A 19,682-nucleotide genomic window follows, 5' to 3' on the forward strand; every position below is an offset into this window, starting at 1 on the left:
GGGGGGGGGAGGGGGTGGAGGGGAGGGAGAAGAGGTGGCGAGTGGCTGCAACGTCCTCTTCCTGTTGGCCGGCCGGTGAACGAACAGCCACAACGACCAACGATTGACCACCATCATCATTAAAGCCCAACATTGAATTCCAGCATTTGGCCACAAGACCACCCACAACAAGCAGTGCAGACATGCCCATGGCATCCAGCCAAGCTCAACATCTCCATCCATACATCCATCCCTCCAATCCATCCAACCATCCAATCCATCCAATCCATCCTTACATCCATCGTCATCAACCCCCCCCCCCCCCCCCCACTCAACCCGCCCCCCTCTCTCCTTCCCCCCTCACCGTCAATTGTTCGACCATCAATAACAGCTGTGGCAGTTGCCCGCCACCCGCACTTCCCCAAGGCGCATGAAAAACACGGACAACCGCCAGCGCACCTCCGCTCCTGCCCTTTGGCCACTGTCACACACCCTTGCCCTCACCACCACCTCCTCCCTCTTGTTCTTCTTCTGTCATTGTGGGTGGGTGTGCACAGGGCGCGCGTGTCTGGGTCCGCATGCCCAACGACCCCAACTACCCGGAAAAGGCAGGGACGGTAATGGCGTCGGACGATAGCCATACTGACGTCAAGATCGAGCCGGGGTGGGAGAACACTCCGGCCAAGATCTCGGTCAAGCCTGGCTCGTCTGACTACGAGCTGCTTCCGATGTCTCTGCCGCCCGAGGGAGTGGAAGACATGCTGACGCTGACGGATTTGTACGTCGGTGCTCTGCTGCACAACCTCAAGATCCGCTACAACAAGGACCTCATCTACACGTACATTGGCCAGATTCTGGTGGCGGTCAACCCGTTCCGCGCAGTCAAGGACGCCGAGGGTCTCTCTATCATTGGCGATGAGTACAAGGAGCGGTACCAGGACTGCGAGTTTACCAAGCTCGCGCCGCACACCTTTGCCATCTCGGACGAGTGCTACAAGATCATGATGGCGGAGCAGGCGAACATGTCGGTGGTCATTTCGGGTGAGTCGGGCGCCGGCAAGTCCGAGTCGACCAAGCACGTGCTCCAGTACCTCGCCCACCGGTCGTCGGTCCAGGCCGGTGGCGAGGTCTCTTCCATCGAGTCGCAGATTGTTATGACCTCGCTCGTGCTTGAGGCCTTTGGCAACGCGTGCACAACGCGGAACAACAACTCGTCGCGGTTCGGCAAGTTTGTGCAGGTCCAGTTTGTCGACGGCATCATCAAGGGAGCCATGATTGAGCAGTACCTGCTCGAAAAGTCGCGCATTGTCATGCAGAACAAGGACGAGCGAAACTACCACATCTTCTACGACATCTTCTTCTACGACGCCGACGTTGTCAAGAATGAGTGGCACCTGACCAAGTCGACCGATTACAAGTACCTCAACGGCGGGAAGCGGCCGATTGCGCCAGGCATCGACGACGAGGAGGACTTTACCACCATCGTCGTGCCGTACATGCGCGAGCTCGGCATCGACGACGCCCAGCAAAAGGAGATGTACACCGTTCTCGCCGCCATCCTCCACATTGGCGAGATCGAGATGAAGGAGATCCTCGGCGATGACGGCGAGCCGGCGTCCGAGGTCAAGGACTCGGGCTCGCTCGACACCGTCGCCCACCTCCTGCAGGTCGACAAGGACGCGCTGGCCTTTGCCATGTGCCACCGCGAGATCACTGTCGGCGACCAGGTCATTACCAAGCAGCTCTCGCCAGAGCAGGCGCTCGACAACCGCGACGCCTTTGCCAAGGGCATCTACCAGTCGCTCTTCGAGGACCTCGTTCACCGCATCAACAACACCGTCGCCTACGAGCAGTCCGAGGACGCCTGGATCGGCGTCCTGGACATCTTTGGCTTTGAGCACTTTCACCTCACTCGGCCCAAGAACGGCGAGCTGTACCCCAACAACTCGTTTGAGCAGTTCTGCATCAACTTTGCCAACGAGATGCTGCAGAACTTTTTCAACGAGGCCATCTTCAAGCAGGAGAAGGCCCTCTACGACGCCGAGGGCATCCCAGTCGACAACATCGAGTTTGACAACAACGATCCGTGCATCGACCTCATTCTCGAGCAAATGGGCATTCTCGACGAGTTCTCCACCGGCCCGCGCAAGCGGACCAACCAGGAGCTCCTCGAGCGGTTCTCCGCCAAGTTTGGCGGCCCACGCCCGGTACCGCCAAGGACGGCCAAGGCATTCTCTCCCACCCGGAGCGCCGCCTCAAGAAGACGCAGTTTTACGGCAAGCTGCGCCCCAACAAGTTCCGCACAGACTCGACCGACTTTGTCATTGCACACTACGCCGGCGACGTCCAGTACTCGGTCTGCCGGGACAACCTCAACGACCCGAGCGTCGATCCCGAGACCGCCGGCTTCCTCGAGAAAAACAAGGACAAGATGGTTGACCTCTTTGTCACCCTCGTCCAGAACTCGGGCCTCGGCTACCTCTCGTCGCTCTTCGCCCAGCACAAGGCGACCAAGACCGTGGCCTTTATCTTCCGCACCTCACTCAAGTCGCTCATCACCAAGCTCCGCTCCACTATTCCGTTCTTCATCCGCTGCGTCAAGCCGAACCCCGACAAGAAGGCCCGTCGGTTTGTCAACGACATGGTCCTGGCCCAGCTCCGTGCGGCAGGCATGCTCGAGACCATCAACATCCGTAACGCTGGCTACCCGCAGCGTATGACGCCCGACAAGTTCATGAAGCGGTACAAGCTCATTGTCCAGCTGCTGGAAGACATCTCGGATGCCACCCCGCCCGAGGAGGCCACTGCCGCTATCCTCGACTGGGTCCACGCCAAGTACGCCGACGACTTTGGCCCCACGCCGTGGCACATGGGCACGACCATGGTGTTCATGAAGGAGCGCCTGCTTCGCTGCCTCGAGGCTGAGCGCGCCGACGCCAAGGCCAAGATCGACGCCATCAAAAAGGTCGGCCTCGAGCATCTGCAGGCACTCCACCGCATGTGGCTCGCCCGGCGCAAGCTCCCGCGCCTGGTCGAAGAGTACAAACGCAACGAGAAGCGCATCGAGCGCATCCGCGAGCTCGTTGCCCAGGGTCACTCTCTCGAAGAGGCCAAGAAGATCCTCGCCGCCGAGGAGGAGGCCGAGCGCAAGGCCCGCGAGGACGCCGAGCGCGAAGCCGTCCTCGAGCCCATCGCCGCCGTCGCCAACCCCGCGCTCCGTGACGTCGACGAGCTGCTAGAGACGCTCAAGCGTGTCGCCCAGGGCTCGCACGACCCCGCGCAGGTCAAAGACGTCAAGGCTCGTGTCGCCGCCCTCGCAAAGTCGGCCAAGCTCGCCGCAGAGGGCATTGCCAAGCTCTCTGCGGGCACGGTCTTCCGTGATGAGGGCACCGTCACCCGCGTCACCAAGCTCGTGTCCAACCTCGAGGACCTCGTCCAGGTCGAGCGCAAGGCCGCTCCGGCGTCCGAGGAGGAGATGCATGCGTTCATTGAGGAGGAGGCCCGTCGCAAGGCCGAGGAGGAGCGCCGTCGCAAGGAGGAAGAGGCCCGCATCGCCGCCGAACGCGCTCGTCGGGCCCGTGCTCGCGTCCTCGCAGATAAGCTCCGCCAGGACGCCAAGGCCCGCGCCCAGCGCGAGCGAGCCGCCCGCAAGGCCGAAATCGCCCGCGTCCTCGCCGCCCGCAAGCGCAAGGCCGAAATGGAGGCCGCCGTCAAGATCGAGCAGGAGCGCATCCAGCGGACCATCAACGCCGCCCGCGCCGAGCACGAGCGCCTTGAGCGCGAGCGCGAAGAGCTGCTGGCCCAGAAGAAGAAGATGGACGAGGACGCCGCACGCGCCCGCGCTGCCGCAGAGAAGCAGGCTGCCCAGCAGCGGACCATCCAGGCCAAGAAGGAGCGCATCGCCCAGAAGCAGGCCAAGCGCCGTGCCCGCGTCGAAGAGGCCAAGGAGTTTGCCAAGACAGAGGTCCTCCGTGGCACTCGCGTGCTGTGGAAGGGCAAGCGCGCCACCATCCGCTACTGTGGTCGCCTGCCCATTGCCGACTCGGACGACGTCTGGCTCGGCCTCGAGATGGACAAGAAGCTCAAGAACGGCATTGGCAACGACGGCTCGTGTCTCGGCGTTCAGTTCTTTGTCTGCGCCGCGGGCCGTGGCCTCTTTGTCCGCTCAGAGCGCGTCTCCGTCGTTCGCACAGACGTTTCCAAGGACGTCGGCGTCCGTGTCGTCGCAAAGGGTCAGCGCGGCACTATCCGCTACGTCGGCGAAGTGTACGGCCAGGACGGAACCTGGGTCGGCATCGAGCTCGACAAGGTCGGCTGCGGCAAGAACGACGGCATGGCCCACGAGCACCGCTACTTTACCTGCCCGCCCAAGACCGGCATCTTTATGCGGCCCGACGCCGTCGACGTCGTCGAGCCCTGGTCCGATGAGGCCGTCCACGCAAAGCTTCTCGACTACTGCGTCGAGAACAACATGCTCTCGGACTCGGACCTCCGCGAGCTCATCCGCCGGACCCGCGAGGAAATGGCCGACACCCACGGCGCGTCGGGCGCCGCTGCCTCGGCCAAGCCCACAAAGTGAAGTGACTGCCGCCAATGAACGACCGAGCAAGTGCGCCTCACTCCCGTTCTCGTCCCCACACCTCAAACTCAACCTCCTTGCTGCGGAGATAGCACTCCAGGTTCTCGTCGACACGGACCTCGAACATGTCGACGTAGTCCCACAAGACCTCGCCGCTGCGCTTGACGTCGGCCCGCGGCGTGACCTCGTCAACATCGTCACCCTCGGGATAGTCGTACCGAACAAAGACGCCCGAGCCGGTGCGCTTGCGCATCCCAACAGCGCGGACAACCGCGACCACAACCGTGACCGTCGTGCCATAGAACGCATCGAGCGTCTGCGGCGCTGCAAGCCGCGTGTGTCCGCCGTCGTTCGAGAGGAGAAAGATGTCGACGTACAGCCGCGGCGCTTGCCCGCGCACAAACGCGCGCGGCAACACAGGATCCAGCACCAGCGGGCGCGACGCCGGCTCGAGGTCTGCCACCCGCGTGAGCGCATACCGCCCCCGCCCTAACAGCACGTCTGGCTGCGGTTCGTCGAACGGATCGTCCTCCCCGACGCGAAGCAACGCCACCGACGACACCGAACGCGCCGCAAACGCCGTCATGGCCTCCAGCCGCGCCCGAAACTCGGCAACCGTCATCCGCGACGGCGGCTGCTTTGGCCGCAGTCGCGACCAGGCTGCCACCGCCACCCCGTCCGCTCCGCCCGAATCCTCGACCACAGAAAACACAACCGGCTTGTCGAGCCCTTCCGCCATGTCGTTGGCCGTCGACACCAGACGCGCGAGCTCGAGCACCAGCGCCGCGTGATCCGACGTCTCCAGCCCGAGCACGCCGGCCATCTCGGCCACGGCGTCGTGCCAGGTAAACGATGGTGAGGATTCGAGACCGGCAGCGTGCGGCCACATGAGCCGAAAGACCAGCGCCGCGCCGATGACCAGCCGATCGCCCGGACAGAGCTCGCCGCAAGCCGACGGGTCGAGGAGCTTGCCGTTGATGTGAATGGAGGCGCCCGGGAAGAGCGCTTTGACCTGGACATGTGGCCTCGTCTCACTTGCTAGCCGCAGCTCGGCGTGAAGCGCTGCCACGCCGGGTGCCGAGACTGCAATGTCGGCCGCCGCCTCGTCGCTTCCGAGTAGCATGACGTCGCGGCGAAGGACACACACAATGGTGTGCGAGAGCGCAGTCTCGGGGTTGAGATTGACAAGATACGGTGCCGAGCCGGTGCCAAAGACCTCTCCAAGCTCTGCCAGGGAAATGCCTGAGTCTGCGAGCATGGCCTCGCGCCGGGCGATGGCGGCCTCAGCGGCAGCCTCGCGGTCGGCAAGGGTGGTGGTCAGCCGATCGAGCTGAGTGTGGAGCTCGGCGAGCTCGGGCCCGTGGGCGTCGGCGCTGCCACCTTCAGAGCTGGCAGCCGCTGCGGCCTCAAGCTCGGCGATACGAGCCCGGAGCGCGTTGACGTCGACCGACGATGACGTCGACGCGTTGCGCTTGGGTGTGTTGCGGATGTACTTGGCCCGTGACGCATACCTCAGCGTTGACTCTGTCTCGGTGCGATAGCCCGCGCCGGGGGCAATAGCTGCAATCATACACGTCACAGCATTGCCGCCGAGCGACGACTGGAGAAGCCGAGTGAGGACCGAGTTGCGGTATGGCACAAAGTTGGCTCGCCGGCCGGCCTTGGCAGCCTTGGCGAGCGCGGCAATGACGTTGGCGAGTGCCGAGAGTGACTTGTTGATGGCGCACGCTTCCTTGAGCCGCACTCCGGCAGCGTGGGTTGCAACCTGCCGCTCTGAGCCTGCGAGATCAACCAGATGCAGCCGTGCCGCGCGCCCGTCGGAGCGGGCGACCCGCAGCTCGATGACCGCATGCGAGCGCGATGAGCCTGCATTCATGGCCGTGGCGGCAACCATCCGTGACGCACTGCCAACCTCCAGGGCACGCATAAGCGCGCCCTGGTTTGCCATTGCCAGACGAGTCAGGCCCTCGACGTAGACCCCAGTGTGAGGCGACTCGCGGAGCCGCAGCTCGTGGCGCCCGGCGGAGTCTGCGAGCAGATCGCGGATGGATTCGTTGTAGATCTCCAGAAACGAGAACTCGATCGAGGCCTCGGGGTCGTCGCTGGCCTTGAGCTCGGCTAGTGCCGCGGCTATGCGGGGGATGAGCCCGTGGCCGCTTGCGCTTGCCAGCGAGCCCATCATGGTGTGCGACTTGCCGGCGCCTGTCTGGCCGTAGGCAAAGACGCATGCGTGGAAGCCCGACCAGACAGCGTCGACGACCGAGTGGCCTTCCGCTTCGAACAGTGCCTCTTGTGGGACCTTGTCGTCGTACACGCTGTCGTAGGTGTACACCGCCTCGCCAGTCCCGCTCTGGTCCGCCACCATGCGCACCGTGGCCTCACCAGGGACGGCCACCACGGCCACCGCCGCGCCCGCCCGTCTAGGAGGCCGCATCCGCACCACCACCCGCACAGACTGTCCAGGGGAGCTCCCGCCGTTCGATCCCGCCATGATGGGCGGTGGTCGGAGGTGGGGTGGTCGACCTTGAACAGCTGCGGAAGGGAGCAGGAGGGAAGGGCAGGCCTGCCCGGCTGGCCCACCCTGTCATTGATTGTGGTATCAAGGATTGGACCACCATGGCCAGCCATGCCCATCACCAGCATGACCATGCCCATCACTGCCATTGCCATGGCCATCACTATCATGGCCATCCCCATCACCAGCATGGCCATCCCCATCACCAGCATGGCCATCACCATCACTACCATGGCCATCCCCATCCCCAACACCATCCCCATCACTACCATCCCCATCCCCAATACCATCCCCATCCCCAATACCATCCCCATCCCCAACACCATCCCCATCCCCAACACCATCCCCATCCCCAATACCATCCCCATCCCCAACACCATCCCCATCACTACCCCATCCCCAACACCATCCCCATCCCCAATACCGGGTTGTCGCGTTGGTGTTATATGAGCCTTTCTGACGTGGTCGAGACAGTCAATGACCGTGGCCGGCAAAAAACTACACTCTCTTCGACACGCCAACCACCAAAGGACGACTACCCTCCTCCCCCATAGCCACACACCGACACGCACACACCTCCACCAACACCACAGCCACCACCAACACCACCACCAACGCCACCACAACCACCACAACCACAACCACAACCACCACTATCCCCCCCCCCTCCCCCCCCCCCCCCTCTCCCTTCCACCCCTTGCTCCCACAGGTGCCACACTCGGCACGCGCACGGTGGGGACAGACAGGCCCACCCTCCCGCAACCCACCACACAGACCCATACCCCATACCCATACCCACACACGCCTGTGTGTGTGTGTGTATAGGTAGACATGGCTGACGTCCTCGCCCCCCTCCGTGGAGGTGGGATAGAGGACGACTTGGCCAATGTGGAACAGGTCGACGACGGGAGTCTGGCTGACCTCCTGGCTGCCCGCTTTGACAAGCATCTGCTGTACACGTACGTGGGCGAACAGGTCGTCGCCCTCAACCCCTTTGCGTCTATGGACCTCTACTCGCCACCCATTAGAGACGCTTACCGCAACAAGGATGCTGCTATGGTCCCCCCGCACATCTACGTCCTTGCTGACGCTGCCCATCGTGCCATGCGCTCGGCTCGCGTCGATCAGGCCGTCGTCATCTCGGGCGAGTCGGGCTCGGGCAAGACAGAGTCGTCAAAGATTTTCATGCAGTACCTGGCGTCGCTAATGCCAAGCGATGCTGCAGGCTCCCGCGCCCAAGCCCTCCAGCGCCGCATCCTCGTCTCCAACCCGATTCTCGAGGCCTTTGGCAATGCGGTCACCACACGCAACAACAACTCGTCCCGGTTCGGCAAGTTTGTCCAGCTCCACTACGACCCCACCACCGCCGTCCCGCTATACGCCCGAGTCGAGCACTATCTACTCGAGCGCTCGCGAGTCGTGACCCGCCCCAAGGTCGAGCGCTCTTTCCACATCTTTTACTATCTGCTCTCGCAGACCAAGCTCGCCTCGTCGCTCTTTCTGCACCCAGACCCGGGCCACTTTGCCTACCTTGCCTGCTCGGACATCACTCCGGCGGCGGCGGCTGGCTCTTCTTTCCAGCGCGACTTTGCCTATGTGTGGAAGTCTATGGAGCTCCTCGGATGGGCAAAGTCGGACAAGGTACTCATCTTTAAGATCCTCGCCGCCATCCTGCTCCTGGGCAACGTGACATTTGACTCTTCTGCCGGCGACGACAGCACCGCCGTTCCGGCTCCAGACGCCCCGCTTGAGGCCATCGCCTCGCTGCTTGCCATCCCGACCTCCTCGCTCCTCGCCGCTCTCACCACTCGCACGCTCGGTGCCTCGCTCAAGGTCCCGCTCTCGCCAGCGTCGGCGGTCCTCGCTCGCGACTCGCTCGCCAAGCACCTCTACGCCCGGCTCTTTGACTTTGTCGTCGCCGCCATCAACGACTCGCTCGCCGACGACGCCACATTCGCCGACACCGTCTCCATCGGCGTCCTCGACATTTACGGCTTTGAGGTCTTCGAGGTCAACTCGTTCGAGCAGCTCTGTATCAACTACACCAACGAGAAGCTGCAAAACGTGTTCATCAAGACCGTTCTTGCCGAGGCGCAGGCCGAGTACACCGACGAGGGCCTCCCGTGGGCGCACATTCCGTTTGCTGACAACGCCGACACCTGCTTCCTCATCGAGTCGCGGACAGGCATTTTTGCCATTCTCGACGAAGCATGCATGCTCGCCACCAACAACAACGCGTCCGCAGGCGCAGGGTCAGGCCTCGAGACCCAAGCCTTTGGCGAGACACTCGTCAAAAAGTTCGACTCGTACGTCTCGGACTCGCCTGCGTACGCCTCGTACGGCGTGAGCCGCGACCGGTCGCTGGGGCCGGCGCAGTTCCGCATCCAGCACTTTGCCGGCTCGGTCACCTACACCACCGACGCCTTTCTGATCAAGAACGCCTCGGCCCTCTCTCCAGACCTGCTTGCTCTCCTCGAGCTCTCGTCATCGCCGGCCATCGCCACCTTTGGCGCGCCCGACGAGCCCGACGAGCCGCCAGCCCGCTCCGGCTCTCGCTCCGGCTCTCGCTCGCTCCTTGGCTCCTCCAAGAACGGATCGATCGGTTCAGTAGGCTCGATCGGCTCGCGCCGCCGCAAGGCCGGCATGGCCGCTGGCCGCTTCAAGGTCGCCGTTCAGGGCCTCATGGCTCGCCTTGCCACCTCGCAAGCCCACTACATTCGCTGCATCAAGCCGAACTCAACCAAGGCTCCGCTAACCTTTGACCGTGCCAAGGTTCTCGACCAAATCGGCTACCTCAACCTCGCCGAGACCTGCCGTGTCCGCCGTTCGGGCTTTGCCGCCCGCTACGGCTATGCCCAGTTTGTGCTCCGCTTTGGCTCGCTCCTCCCGTCGTCGGCCGCTGTGGCCGACGTCGTGGCGCGGCTCAAGCGCGAGCCGCCGTCGGCGCGTCCGACCCGGCCTGACCCAGCCATCGCCGCTGCCGCCAACGCCATCCTCGCCGCCCGCGGCCTCGCCGGCTCGTCCGACGTTGCCCTCGGTAAGACCCGCATCTACTTCCGCACTACCCTCGTCGCCTACGAGCTACAAAAAAGCCTCGACGCGCTGCAAGCGACCAGCGTGGGTCATCTCAAGGCGCTAGCTCGCCTCGTCCTCGCCAACCAGGTCGGACGCGCCCGGCGTGCCGAGCAAGAGCGCCGCGCCGCCGAAGCCGCTCGGGCCGCGGCCAAGGCTCAAGCTGAGCGTGAACGCCGCGAACGCGAGCGGCAGGAGACCATTGCCGCCGAGCGCCGCCGTGCCGCGTCGATCGCCGCCGCCGCTCAGCGCATGGCTGAGGCAAGAGCTCAGGCGCGCAAATCGATCCATCGTCCGCCGGTCTCTGCCGCGCAGACCGCGACGCGGCCGGTCGCCCGCCGTGCACCGGCCGCAGGTGCCGTTCGGGCCCGCCGCGAGCCCCGTCGTCCGCCACGAACCGCTGTCGTGACTCAGGTGCCCGAGCCGGTGCCGGCCGAAGTCGCTGTTGTCATCCAGATCGACGCGCCGCCGCCGCTTTCCAACCGGCGGCAGGCGATGAAGGGGCCCAAGCCCGAACGCAAGCCCAAGCCCGGGCCCAAGCCGGACCGCAAGCCGAAGCCGGAACTCAAACCCAAGCCCGAGCGCAAGCCCAAGCCCAAGCAACCGCCACGTAAGTCAACGCCGCTCGCGTCGTTCGAGTCAAGCATGACGGCCGCAGAGGCGCAAGCCGTTGACCGCCAGCGGAGCAAGGATGAGGCCCAAGCGCGGATGGCTTCAGAGGCCCGAAAGTGGCGTGAAGTCAAAAAGATGCACGAGGTTGCGCGCAGGCTGGTCGGCGGTGAGGCGCTCAACCTTCTTCAGCCAGGCCGCTCGTTTGTCCGCGAGGGTCAGCTGGTCAAGACCTCGCGGGTCGGAACCAAGTCCAAGTCGCAGAAGCGGTACTTTTTCCTCTTCTCGGACATGATTGTATGGACTCGTGAGAACGGCAAGATGCTGCGCCGCGGCTCGACCACTTACGACGTTCGCCAGGGCTTTGCCCTCGACCGCATCACCGTGGTTGACCTGCCAGACTCGGCCAAGTTCCGCATCGACGTCCTCGGCGGCAAAGACTACGAGATCGGTTGCCGGAGCCGGACCGAGAAGATCTCCTGGCTTAGCGACATCCTGCGGCTCCAAGCCGAGACTGCCGACAAGACCGCTAACGCCCGCGCAAGATCCAAGTCGGCCCGCGCCGCGGTCGCCGCCTCGGCCAAGCGCAGTGCCGACGCTGTCGAATATGCTGCTGCTGGCGACGACGACGACGACGATGGCGGCGGCGACGACGACCGCGGCTCAGTCCGGCCCGAGTCATCCGAGTCGACCGCGTCGGTTGTCAGCGCGCCGTCGCAAGTCGCCAAGCGCGACTCGCAGCGCAGCATTATGCTCGCCGCCGGTCGCTCTATGAGTGACAACGCGGGCTCCTCGCCACGCTTGTCGGGTCTTGCTGGCAGCCCGGGTGCGAACCTTCGCTTGCGGTCGCAGACCGTCTCACCGCTGCCGGGCTCAGGCAGTCCGCAGTACAAGCCCGGTGGTGTCCTCGCCTCGGGTGGTTCGTCATCGCCCAAAGTTCGCAATCGAGGCTCGACCGTCGACGAGTCGTCGGACGCGACGCGGCGCCGCCGCAAGGTCAATACGCCGGCGTCGCGCAACTCGCGTGCCTTTGCCGGTCTGGACTCGTACGACGAGTCGGACCTCTCGTCTGGCGGTGCGCTGTCATCGATGTCTTCGTACCAGGGCCTTGCGGCGCTCCGCAAGCACCTCGTCGGCGACGGGACTCTCGAGTCGCCACAGCCAGTCAAGCCCGCGCCGGCGGCCAAGCAGGCGAGCACGGTAGGCGGCGGCGGTGGCCTTGGCCTAGCTGCGGGCCTCACACTCGGCCCGGGCGGCGCTGCTCCGCGATCTTCGACCTTTATCCCGCCGCCGCCCGAGTTTGACTCGGGCAAGAACATGTTCATGCCTCCGTCACGCGCATCGCCGGCCTCGCCGACCTCGCCGGCCTCGCCGACCTCGCCAGCTTCGCCGTACTCACCAACCTCGTCGTACTCGTCGTCACCGCCCAAGCCCAAGCCGCTGGTCACTCGCAAAGCCCCCAAATACGAGCCCGAGCCGTTGCCACCCAAGCCCAAGCCGATCGTCCGGCGCGCACCGCCACGCGAGCAGGTGCCAGAACCAGAGCCGGTGCCCGAACCAGAGCCAGAACCAGAGTCAGGGCCGGGACCTGCGGCCGAGCTGACGCTTGAATCGCCGTCGCGGCGCGAGCTTTGCTGCCCGAGTTCCGAGCCCAGCTCAAGCCGCTGTTGGTGGCCATCAAGGGCAAAAAGGTGGACAGTCTCTCGTCTCACCTTGTCAAGACGATCCAGTACGCCCGCGGTGTGGACGGGCTCGACGAGGCGTCGCTCAACGAGCAAAGCACGGCGCTGGCCAAGGCGGCCAAGGTGGTGCTGGTGATGAGCAAGAACAACCACGCCCGGCTGGACCAGGCGTGGTCGGTACTGCTCTCGGTCGTCACCAAGTATGCGCGCTTTGTTGTCGACTCGCTGTGAGGAGTTGGAGTGATTTACAGCGTAGAGGCGGCTGCAACAGGACCATCCCACGGCGGCGTGGCCACCCAAGCAAAGACTTGTAGCAGCAGCTCGTTTGGTAGCTGTGAGACGAGTGAGTCGCCGTACCGATAGGTCCGCGACTCGGGGTCGACGCTTCGGGCGATGAGGAGTGTGGTCCAGATGGCATCGCGGACGTGACGTGGGAAGAAAACATGGTTGGTCGGCTTCCAGGCAACAGCCAGGTCCTGGATGTCGAGGAACCAGCGGAGCAGATGGCGGACAGCCGGTGAGTCGGAACCAGCGAGGCAGGCGGCAACATCAAAGGCGCCCGGGTCGCGGTGGTAGGCGAGGAGGTAGCGAGCGAGGTCGACGTGGCCGTTCTTGGCAGCAATGAAGAGAACTGAGCGGTTGTTGCGGGTGCGGGCGTCGCAACGGGCGCCGTGGTCGATGAGGAGCTTGACCGACTCGAGATTGCCTTCTTGCGCTGAGATAAGAAGCGGGTTAAAGCCCTGCAGTTGGGCCGCCTCCTTGTCAAGCTCGGGATAGTTCTCCAAGAGGAAGCGTAGGATGGCGGTCTCGTTCCGTTTGGCCGCCACGTAGAGGAGCGACTGGCCATTGTCGGTGAGGACGTGCGGCGATGCGCCGCCGACTGAAAGCAGGTACTCGAGGATGTCGTAGTGGCCGCGGAGAGCGGCGACATGGACCGGTGTGTAGCCGGACTTTTCGGGCGCTTCTACGTCGATGCTCGCGCCACGGGTGTCGCGGACGACGTCGATGAGATACCGAGCCGTCTCCATGTGACCGTAGTAGGCCGCAAGGTAGACGGCCGACTGGTGGGCATGTCCACGGACGGTGATGTCGACGCCCTCTTCCTCAAAGAGGTAGCGGACCACGTTGAGGTTTCCGTTTTCGATGGCAAAGAGCATCGGCGTAAAGCCATCGTTGGCCGGCTCGGTCGGATCGAGGCCGACGTCGTGGATGAGGAAGCGGGTGAGGTCGAGAAAGCCGCGGCCTGCGGCGATAAAGATGACCGAGTCCCCCTTGGCGGTGCGGGTGCGGGCGTTGACGCCGGCCTCTAGCACAAGGTAGCGAACTACGTCGAGGGCGCCCACGTGAGCTGCAATGTGGAGCGGGCACCAGCCCGAGTGCTGCTTGCGCTCCGGGTCGACTCCGTACTCGGCAAGGAGCTGGACGGCAGGTGCGTGGCCAAAGTTGGCTGCGACGTAGATGGGCGTCGAGCCACGCGAGGTGACGACGTCACCCTTGGCGCCGCCGTCTTCAAGGAAGTGACGGAGGACGGCGACGTGCCCGCCTTGCGCCGCGGCGTGGAGCGGATACCAACCCTTATCCGATGGCACGTTCGGGTCGACGTTGTGCCGCTCGAGCAGGTACTTGACCAAGTCGAGCGAGCCGACCAGCGCTGCGAGATAGAGCGGAGTAATGGCGCCCGACGCGGTTGTCGCCTCGGGCGAGCACCCGACGTCTTCGATGAGATAGGTGACAAAGTCGAGACGCTTGTGCTGGGTCGCCACATGGAGCGCAGTGTAGCCGTAGTCGTCGGGCGTGTCAATGCATGTCCGGCCATCGTCGACAAGCAACCGGAGGACGTCGAGGTGGCCGTGCTTGGCAGCGAGGTATGCCGCCGACTGGCCCGACGCCGAGCAAGCGGAAGAGTCAACGCCGCGGGTGGCGAGAAGGGCGGAAACCATGGCCGTGGAGCCTGCGCGGACCGCAAGCAGCAGCGGTGTGAGGCCATCGCTCTCCGCCGGGCCGATCGGATTGAGCGCCACCTCGCCGCGGAGGCCAGCGAGCTTCCCTTCACGGTTGCATATGCAAGCCAGGGTGTCGAGGACAAAGCGGAGGGCATCGAGCGAACCCGAGGCAACGGCGGCGTGGAGCACCGTTCCGGAGATGTCGTCGGCCAGATCGAGTCGCAGGCCGCGGACGGTGGCCAGCGCGGCCATCATGCCAACGTCACCGGCCCGGGCAGCAAGCAGCAGGGCGGTGGTCTTCCCGCGCGGCGCCGCCAGCCATCCGAGTTCTGCCATGGCATTGATGTCCATGTCCGGGTGAGCTCTGGTCAGTGCCAATGCTGCGCGTGTGTCACCGGCGTCGACTGCGGCCAGCAGCCGTGCGTGTGGCGCAGCACCCGGTGGCAGCGCCCGCGACGGAGGCGCCGGCAGGGCAGCCTCGCATGGCGCACGACCTCCGGTTCCGGGCGTAGGTGTGGGGCCATGGCCCTCTGCAAGGGGCGAGGGAGGTGCGGAGGGAGGCAGTGGGACAAGCGGTACCTCTACACTTGGTGGTGGCATCCGTTTCCGCATGGTCCTGTCACACAACCGGTTGGCGAGGTGGAGTGCGGTGCGGTGCGCGGGCGGGGGAAGGGGAGGGAAGGGGAGGGCCGTGTTCCGGGGAACTCCGCGCGGAATCGGCGCGAACGAACGAGCGGACGAACGACGAGTGGTGGAGGGACCGGGCGAGCGGACATGGCGATCAAGCAGAGGGCGAACAACTGTATGTGGCGGGCCTTGTTTTGGGGGTTTATGCTGCAAGGACTGACTTTGCTGTGGCAATGAGCGCGTTGGCGGAGGAGGTGTCGCCGAGGGTGGACGCGAGCCACTTGCGAGCCTTGGAGATGACGAGCTCGATCTCATCGTAGTACGCGCGGAAGTGCGGGCTGGCAAAGTAGGCAAGGACGAGGGCGGTGACCCAGGCGCTCTCCGAGGCCGCACCAGCGGTGCTCGGCTTGGTCGTCTTGCCCGAGGGAAGATGCGCGAGTGCCGACGCCCCAAACATGCCCTTGGTCGACTGGAGCATGGCGAGTTCGACAGCGATGGACTGGTAGTCGACGGCAGGCGCGCTGGCAGCAGGTGCAGCGAGACAGTTCTCCATCGCAAGCTCCATCGGCATCGCGTCGCAGTCGTCATCAACATCAAACGAGAGGCTGTTGCACATCGCCATCGGTGCGGGCGCAGCCGAGCAGCTCATCGCAAACACCGGCATAGGCGGGGCCGACGCGCATGCGGCAAACATTCGCGGGGCGGTTGAGGGCATGCCGCCAAAGCCGCCAGTCATGCCCCCGCCGCCGCTGCGGCGGGCCCGGCTCATCTTCTTGCGTGCACCGCCACGGCCCCGGTTACGTCCCTGCAGGCGCATCGCCGGCGGAGCCCGCGGTGCGATAAGCACGGCACGGGCGCCAGCATGGCCGACGATCTGCATGCGCTCGGCGTCCGATCGATGCTCGACAGCCACAAACGAGGTCTTAGTCGAGGCGAGGCCAAAGGCGGTGCCGAGGCGGACGATTTCGGCGCTGATGGCGGCCGAGCCGGCTGCTGTGGCGTGCATGTACGACGAGCCCTCCTCGAGATCGCGGATGAGCGCGCGCGCGGCAAGCGCGTGAACGGTCTCGCCCTCGACAGCCTGCAGCGTCTCGAGAGAGACAGCAAAGTCAATCTCGCCCGATGCGTCGTAGAGCCGGAGTCTGGCAGGCGTACCGAACGAGGGCTTGAAAAAGGCAAAGGCGACAAAGCGCTCGCCGTTGAACAGCGCCGGGGCTGAGTACGGGGCCTGGACAACAGCAGAGGCTGGAGCGGAAGTCGAAGGCGCCGACACGGATGAAGCCGCGCCAGCGCTGTCGGCTGCGTTGGCCTTGGGCGCGATGCGCAAGACCTTGCGGGTGGTGGCCGGCGGCGCGGCCTTGGATGCGGTGAGATGAGGAGGGCGCGCAACGTTGGTCCGGGCAACCGAGCCGTCGGTCGACGTCCACTCGAGCGTAAGGCCCGTGATCTGCGGCTGGAGCGCTTGCTTGAGCTGACGGACGACAGTGGCGGTGAGGACGGCAGCGGCGTCATCGTCAATGAAGAACGCGGTGCCGTTGCCGGCGCGGGCCATGCCGTTGACCAGCGCGCGCGAGGCGCCGTTGCCGAGGCCAAGGGTAAAGACGCGGGTCGGTGATGTCGCCGCCTTGAGGGCCGAGGCCACCGCCTGGATCACTGTGTTGGTGTTGGAGACTTGGCCATCGGTGAGGACAAAGACCTGGCGGCTGAAACCCGGGCGAGTGGGTGAAGCAAAGACGGCCTTGAGCGGAGCGAGGAGCTCGGTCCCGCCGAGGTTTGCGCCCATGCCCGCGATGTGGGCGGTTGCCCGGGCGAGCGTCTGGTCGTTGTATGGCACGGCGGCGCCGAGATCAAAGCAAAAGTCGGTCCGTGAGCCAAATCCGATAATGTTGAAGTAGCAGTCCTCCGGGAGTGAACGGAGGAAGAGCTGCAGGGCCTTGCGGGCGTGCTCGATCTTGGAGCCGCCCATCGAGCCTGAGCGGTCGATGACAAAGACAAGCTCGGTGCGCTGGTCAGGCACCTCGAGCTGAGGCGTGAACGAGACCATAGCGGCCTGAGTCGTCACGCCCGACGGCAGGCTCCGGTTCTCGACAAGGAGGATCGGGCCGGGTGGGGTGACGGCGACGGCGTTGAGGACAAAGTCTGTCTCGAGCGAAGCGAGGGAGACGGATATCGATGCCCCGGCTCCGTCGTCCGAGACGACGACCGAGTCAACAACGTCCGGGTGCGAGGGAGAGTCCATCTCGGCGAGCCCGGGGCTCATCGTCCACTGGACGACGAGATCGAGCGGGACGGTGGCGTCGAGGTGCTTAGCCTCGGGCGCGAGCGAGGCGCCGTACTTGGGCGCAAGTCGGTTGGGAACAACAAATGAGTACACATCGCCGCGAGTCCGCAGATTGGCCACGTACGTGGTGGTGATGGTGACCTCGGCGCCCGACGGGATGTTGCCGACGGCGATGGTGAAGTGCTCTGACGAAACCGAGTCGAGAAGGTACGCGCCATCGCCGCGAGCGAGTGCGGCGTCGTACTCAGCCTTGGCAGCGCCAGACTCTTCGACGCGGGCAGTGACGATGCGGCCGTTGCAATTGGCCTCAAAGCTGACCACTGCCGCGCCCTCGTCCATGGGGAGCAGGTATGTCGCTTCAAGCGAAGCCGTCGTCACGTTGGAGAAGGTTTGCGTGAGGGCGACGCGGGCACAGCCGTCGGCGATGGTCGCTGCCACCGAGGCTGCGGAGAGAGGCAGCGCCGTCCGGCGCTGGTACGAGGGATGAACGTAGTAGAGTCCTGCGGGAATAAGCATGTCAAGTTTTGTTAGATGTGATGGTTGCCTGGAGTAGGTCTGTGAGCCTGCGCGTTCTTGCTTGCTTTTTGACCACTTTGCAACGCCAAACCGCGTTCGAACGGAAAAACGCGGTTCGAAAGGAAGCATCAACGCATGTGTCCAACGTTTGCCGGTCAAGATGACGGCACGAGGAGCCTGATCGGAGAGCAGACTCACTGCATGACATAGTTGCGGAGGTAGAGGACGGTGCAGATGGTAGATGCACAGGTAGAGGATGGCTTTGGTGAGATGAAAGGCAGGGTGAGCGCGGGAGGTAAAAAAAAAAAGGCATCTGGTGATGCAAAGTCCCCGGCGAGATTCGAACTCGCGTGACGTGCTTACGATAGAAGGCACGGATCCTAACCACTGGATGACGAGGACAAACGTGGGAGAAAAAAAGTCTCACTTGTTTTTAACGCATACATTTGATTGGCTCTGCCGCCTCGCACCCGTTTCCTTCCATTCCGCCGCACGACGGCAGCGAGGAGAGCCAATACGCGAGCCGAGCACGGTGGCGGGCTGCAAAGTGTGGGGCACACTTTGCTCGCGGCGCGGGAAAAGTGGCACAAGGCTCGTAGGGAATGTCGTCGCTGCGTATTGCGGTGCCCGACGGGTGCAGCGTGGTGGACGCTGGGCGTGTGGTGGCCGGGGCGAAGCGGGCCGACGTGTGGACGGCGTACGAGGCGGTCCCTCACGGCCTGCTGGGCACAGGCGCGTCGTCTGTGGTCCGCAAGGTGGTGCGCCGGAGCGACCGGCGGCTGTTTGCGCTCAAGATCATCGACAAAGCCGGCGTCGGTGAGCTCCGGCAAGTGGCCAACGAGGTGCGTCTGCTGCGCAAGATTGCTGGCGACCGCAAGCGGGCGCACCCGGGCCTTGTCCATCTGTATGAAGTGTACGAGTCGGAGACACAGGTGGCGCTGGTCATGGAGCTCTGCTCCGGTGGCGAACTCTTTGACCGGCTGCGCCGGCTGCGCGTCTTCCGCGAGGCCGACGCTGCGTCGATCATGGCCCAGCTCCTCGCTGCCATCCAATACTTGCACGGGCGCGGTCTGGTCCATCGCGACATCAAGCCGGAGAACATTGTGTTCTCGGAGCCGCACTCGCTTGCCATCCGCGTCATCGACCTCGGCCTTGCCAAGAACTTGCATGGCAAGGGGACGCGGACGCCGTGTGGGACGCCGGCGTTCCTGGCGCCCGAGCTCGTCCAGTCGCACCTCGACGAGCACGGCGGCGCAGCGTACGACCACCGCATCGACATCTGGGCCGCCGGCTGTGTCTTGTATGCCATGCTCTGCGGCTTTGCGCCGTTTACGCCACAGGTCGGCGACCCCGATGCCATGCTTGACGCCATCCGCTCCGGTAAGCTCGCCTTTCCGTCGCCGCACTGGGACGCCATCTCGCCCGAGGCGCGCGACCTCGTCGCCGGCCTGCTGAGGGTCGATCCCGCAGCGCGGCTGACTGCGAGCCAGGCGCTGGCGCACCCTTGGCTTTCGGGAGCTCGCGGGAGCTCGCCGCCGCTGCCCTCACTGATCGAGGGTGAGACCGGCGGGCAGGGCTCATCGGCCGGCTCGGGCATTGCCACCGCGCCACACCTGGCGCTCAACTCTTCGGTCCAGGCCCAGCTCGACGTTGCCATTGCGTATGAGGCCTCGTCGTCGCTTGACGCCTCCGCGTCGCCGACCGCCAGTGCCCGCCGCCACGGCCACCCGCACCAGCCGGCGCGCCGACGCCACGGCGGCGACGGTATCTCCTTTGTCGAGCTCTCATCGGCGCTGCAGCACCTGGAGCACAGCCACAAGTCCGACGACGACTCGACACACTCGAGTGAGAGCTGAGCGAAGAGTGCAGCACGTTGGCG

At 64.7% G+C, this 19,682-nt stretch overlaps 6 protein-coding genes and 1 non-coding gene across 7 annotated transcripts in view; 3 read left to right on the forward strand and 4 right to left on the reverse strand.

Moving 5' to 3' along the window:
• AMSG_07280 (uncharacterized protein) overlaps window positions 1-190 on the reverse strand; it is a gene marked incomplete at both ends in the record, with an annotated part of 1,888 nt that extends 1,698 nt beyond the window's left edge. The window contains one exon of the mRNA XM_013900749.1: window positions 132-190. Coding sequence (XP_013756203.1) covers window positions 132-190 — 59 coding nt within the window. The remainder of the gene's footprint in view (window positions 1-131) is intronic.
• Window positions 191-557: 367 nt separating this feature from the next.
• Window positions 558-4,592, forward strand: AMSG_07281 (uncharacterized protein; the record flags this gene model as incomplete). Its single annotated transcript, XM_013900750.1, has 2 exons — window positions 558-2,186; window positions 2,228-4,592. The coding sequence occupies 2 exons, from the start codon at window positions 558-560 to the stop codon at window positions 4,556-4,558; spliced, it is 3,960 nt and encodes a 1,319-aa protein (XP_013756204.1). The 3' UTR covers window positions 4,559-4,592.
• On the reverse strand, window positions 4,318-7,860 carry AMSG_07282 (uncharacterized protein; the record flags this gene model as incomplete). Its single annotated transcript, XM_013900751.1, has 2 exons — window positions 4,318-6,978; window positions 7,856-7,860. The coding sequence occupies 2 exons, from the start codon at window positions 7,858-7,860 to the stop codon at window positions 4,596-4,598; spliced, it is 2,388 nt and encodes a 795-aa protein (XP_013756205.1). The 3' UTR covers window positions 4,318-4,595.
• Window positions 7,861-7,904: 44 nt separating this feature from the next.
• Window positions 7,905-12,667, forward strand: AMSG_07283 (myosin IE heavy chain; the record flags this gene model as incomplete). Its single annotated transcript, XM_013900752.1, has 2 exons — window positions 7,905-12,284; window positions 12,410-12,667. The coding sequence occupies 2 exons, from the start codon at window positions 7,905-7,907 to the stop codon at window positions 12,665-12,667; spliced, it is 4,638 nt and encodes a 1,545-aa protein (XP_013756206.1).
• A 14-nt stretch (window positions 12,668-12,681) lies between these two features.
• On the reverse strand, window positions 12,682-17,803 carry AMSG_12062 (uncharacterized protein; the record flags this gene model as incomplete). Its single annotated transcript, XM_013900847.1, has 2 exons — window positions 12,682-14,907; window positions 15,224-17,803. 2 exons carry the CDS (start codon window positions 17,801-17,803, stop codon window positions 12,682-12,684), a joined length of 4,806 nt encoding a protein of 1,601 aa, XP_013756301.1.
• Window positions 17,804-18,128: 325 nt separating this feature from the next.
• On the reverse strand, window positions 18,129-18,205 carry AMSG_20040. The gene has a single exon. It is a non-coding gene; the product is annotated as a tRNA-Arg (tRNA).
• Window positions 18,206-18,405: 200 nt separating this feature from the next.
• On the forward strand, window positions 18,406-19,659 carry AMSG_07286 (CAMK protein kinase; the record flags this gene model as incomplete). Its single annotated transcript, XM_013900753.1, has 1 exon — window positions 18,406-19,659. The coding sequence occupies one exon, from the start codon at window positions 18,406-18,408 to the stop codon at window positions 19,657-19,659; it is 1,254 nt and encodes a 417-aa protein (XP_013756207.1).
• Window positions 19,660-19,682: the final 23 nt, after the last annotated feature.

This window comes from Thecamonas trahens (assembly GCF_000142905.1).
Source record: "Thecamonas trahens ATCC 50062 unplaced genomic scaffold supercont1.34, whole genome shotgun sequence".
Classification (NCBI taxonomy): Eukaryota; order Apusomonadida; family Apusomonadidae; genus Thecamonas; species Thecamonas trahens.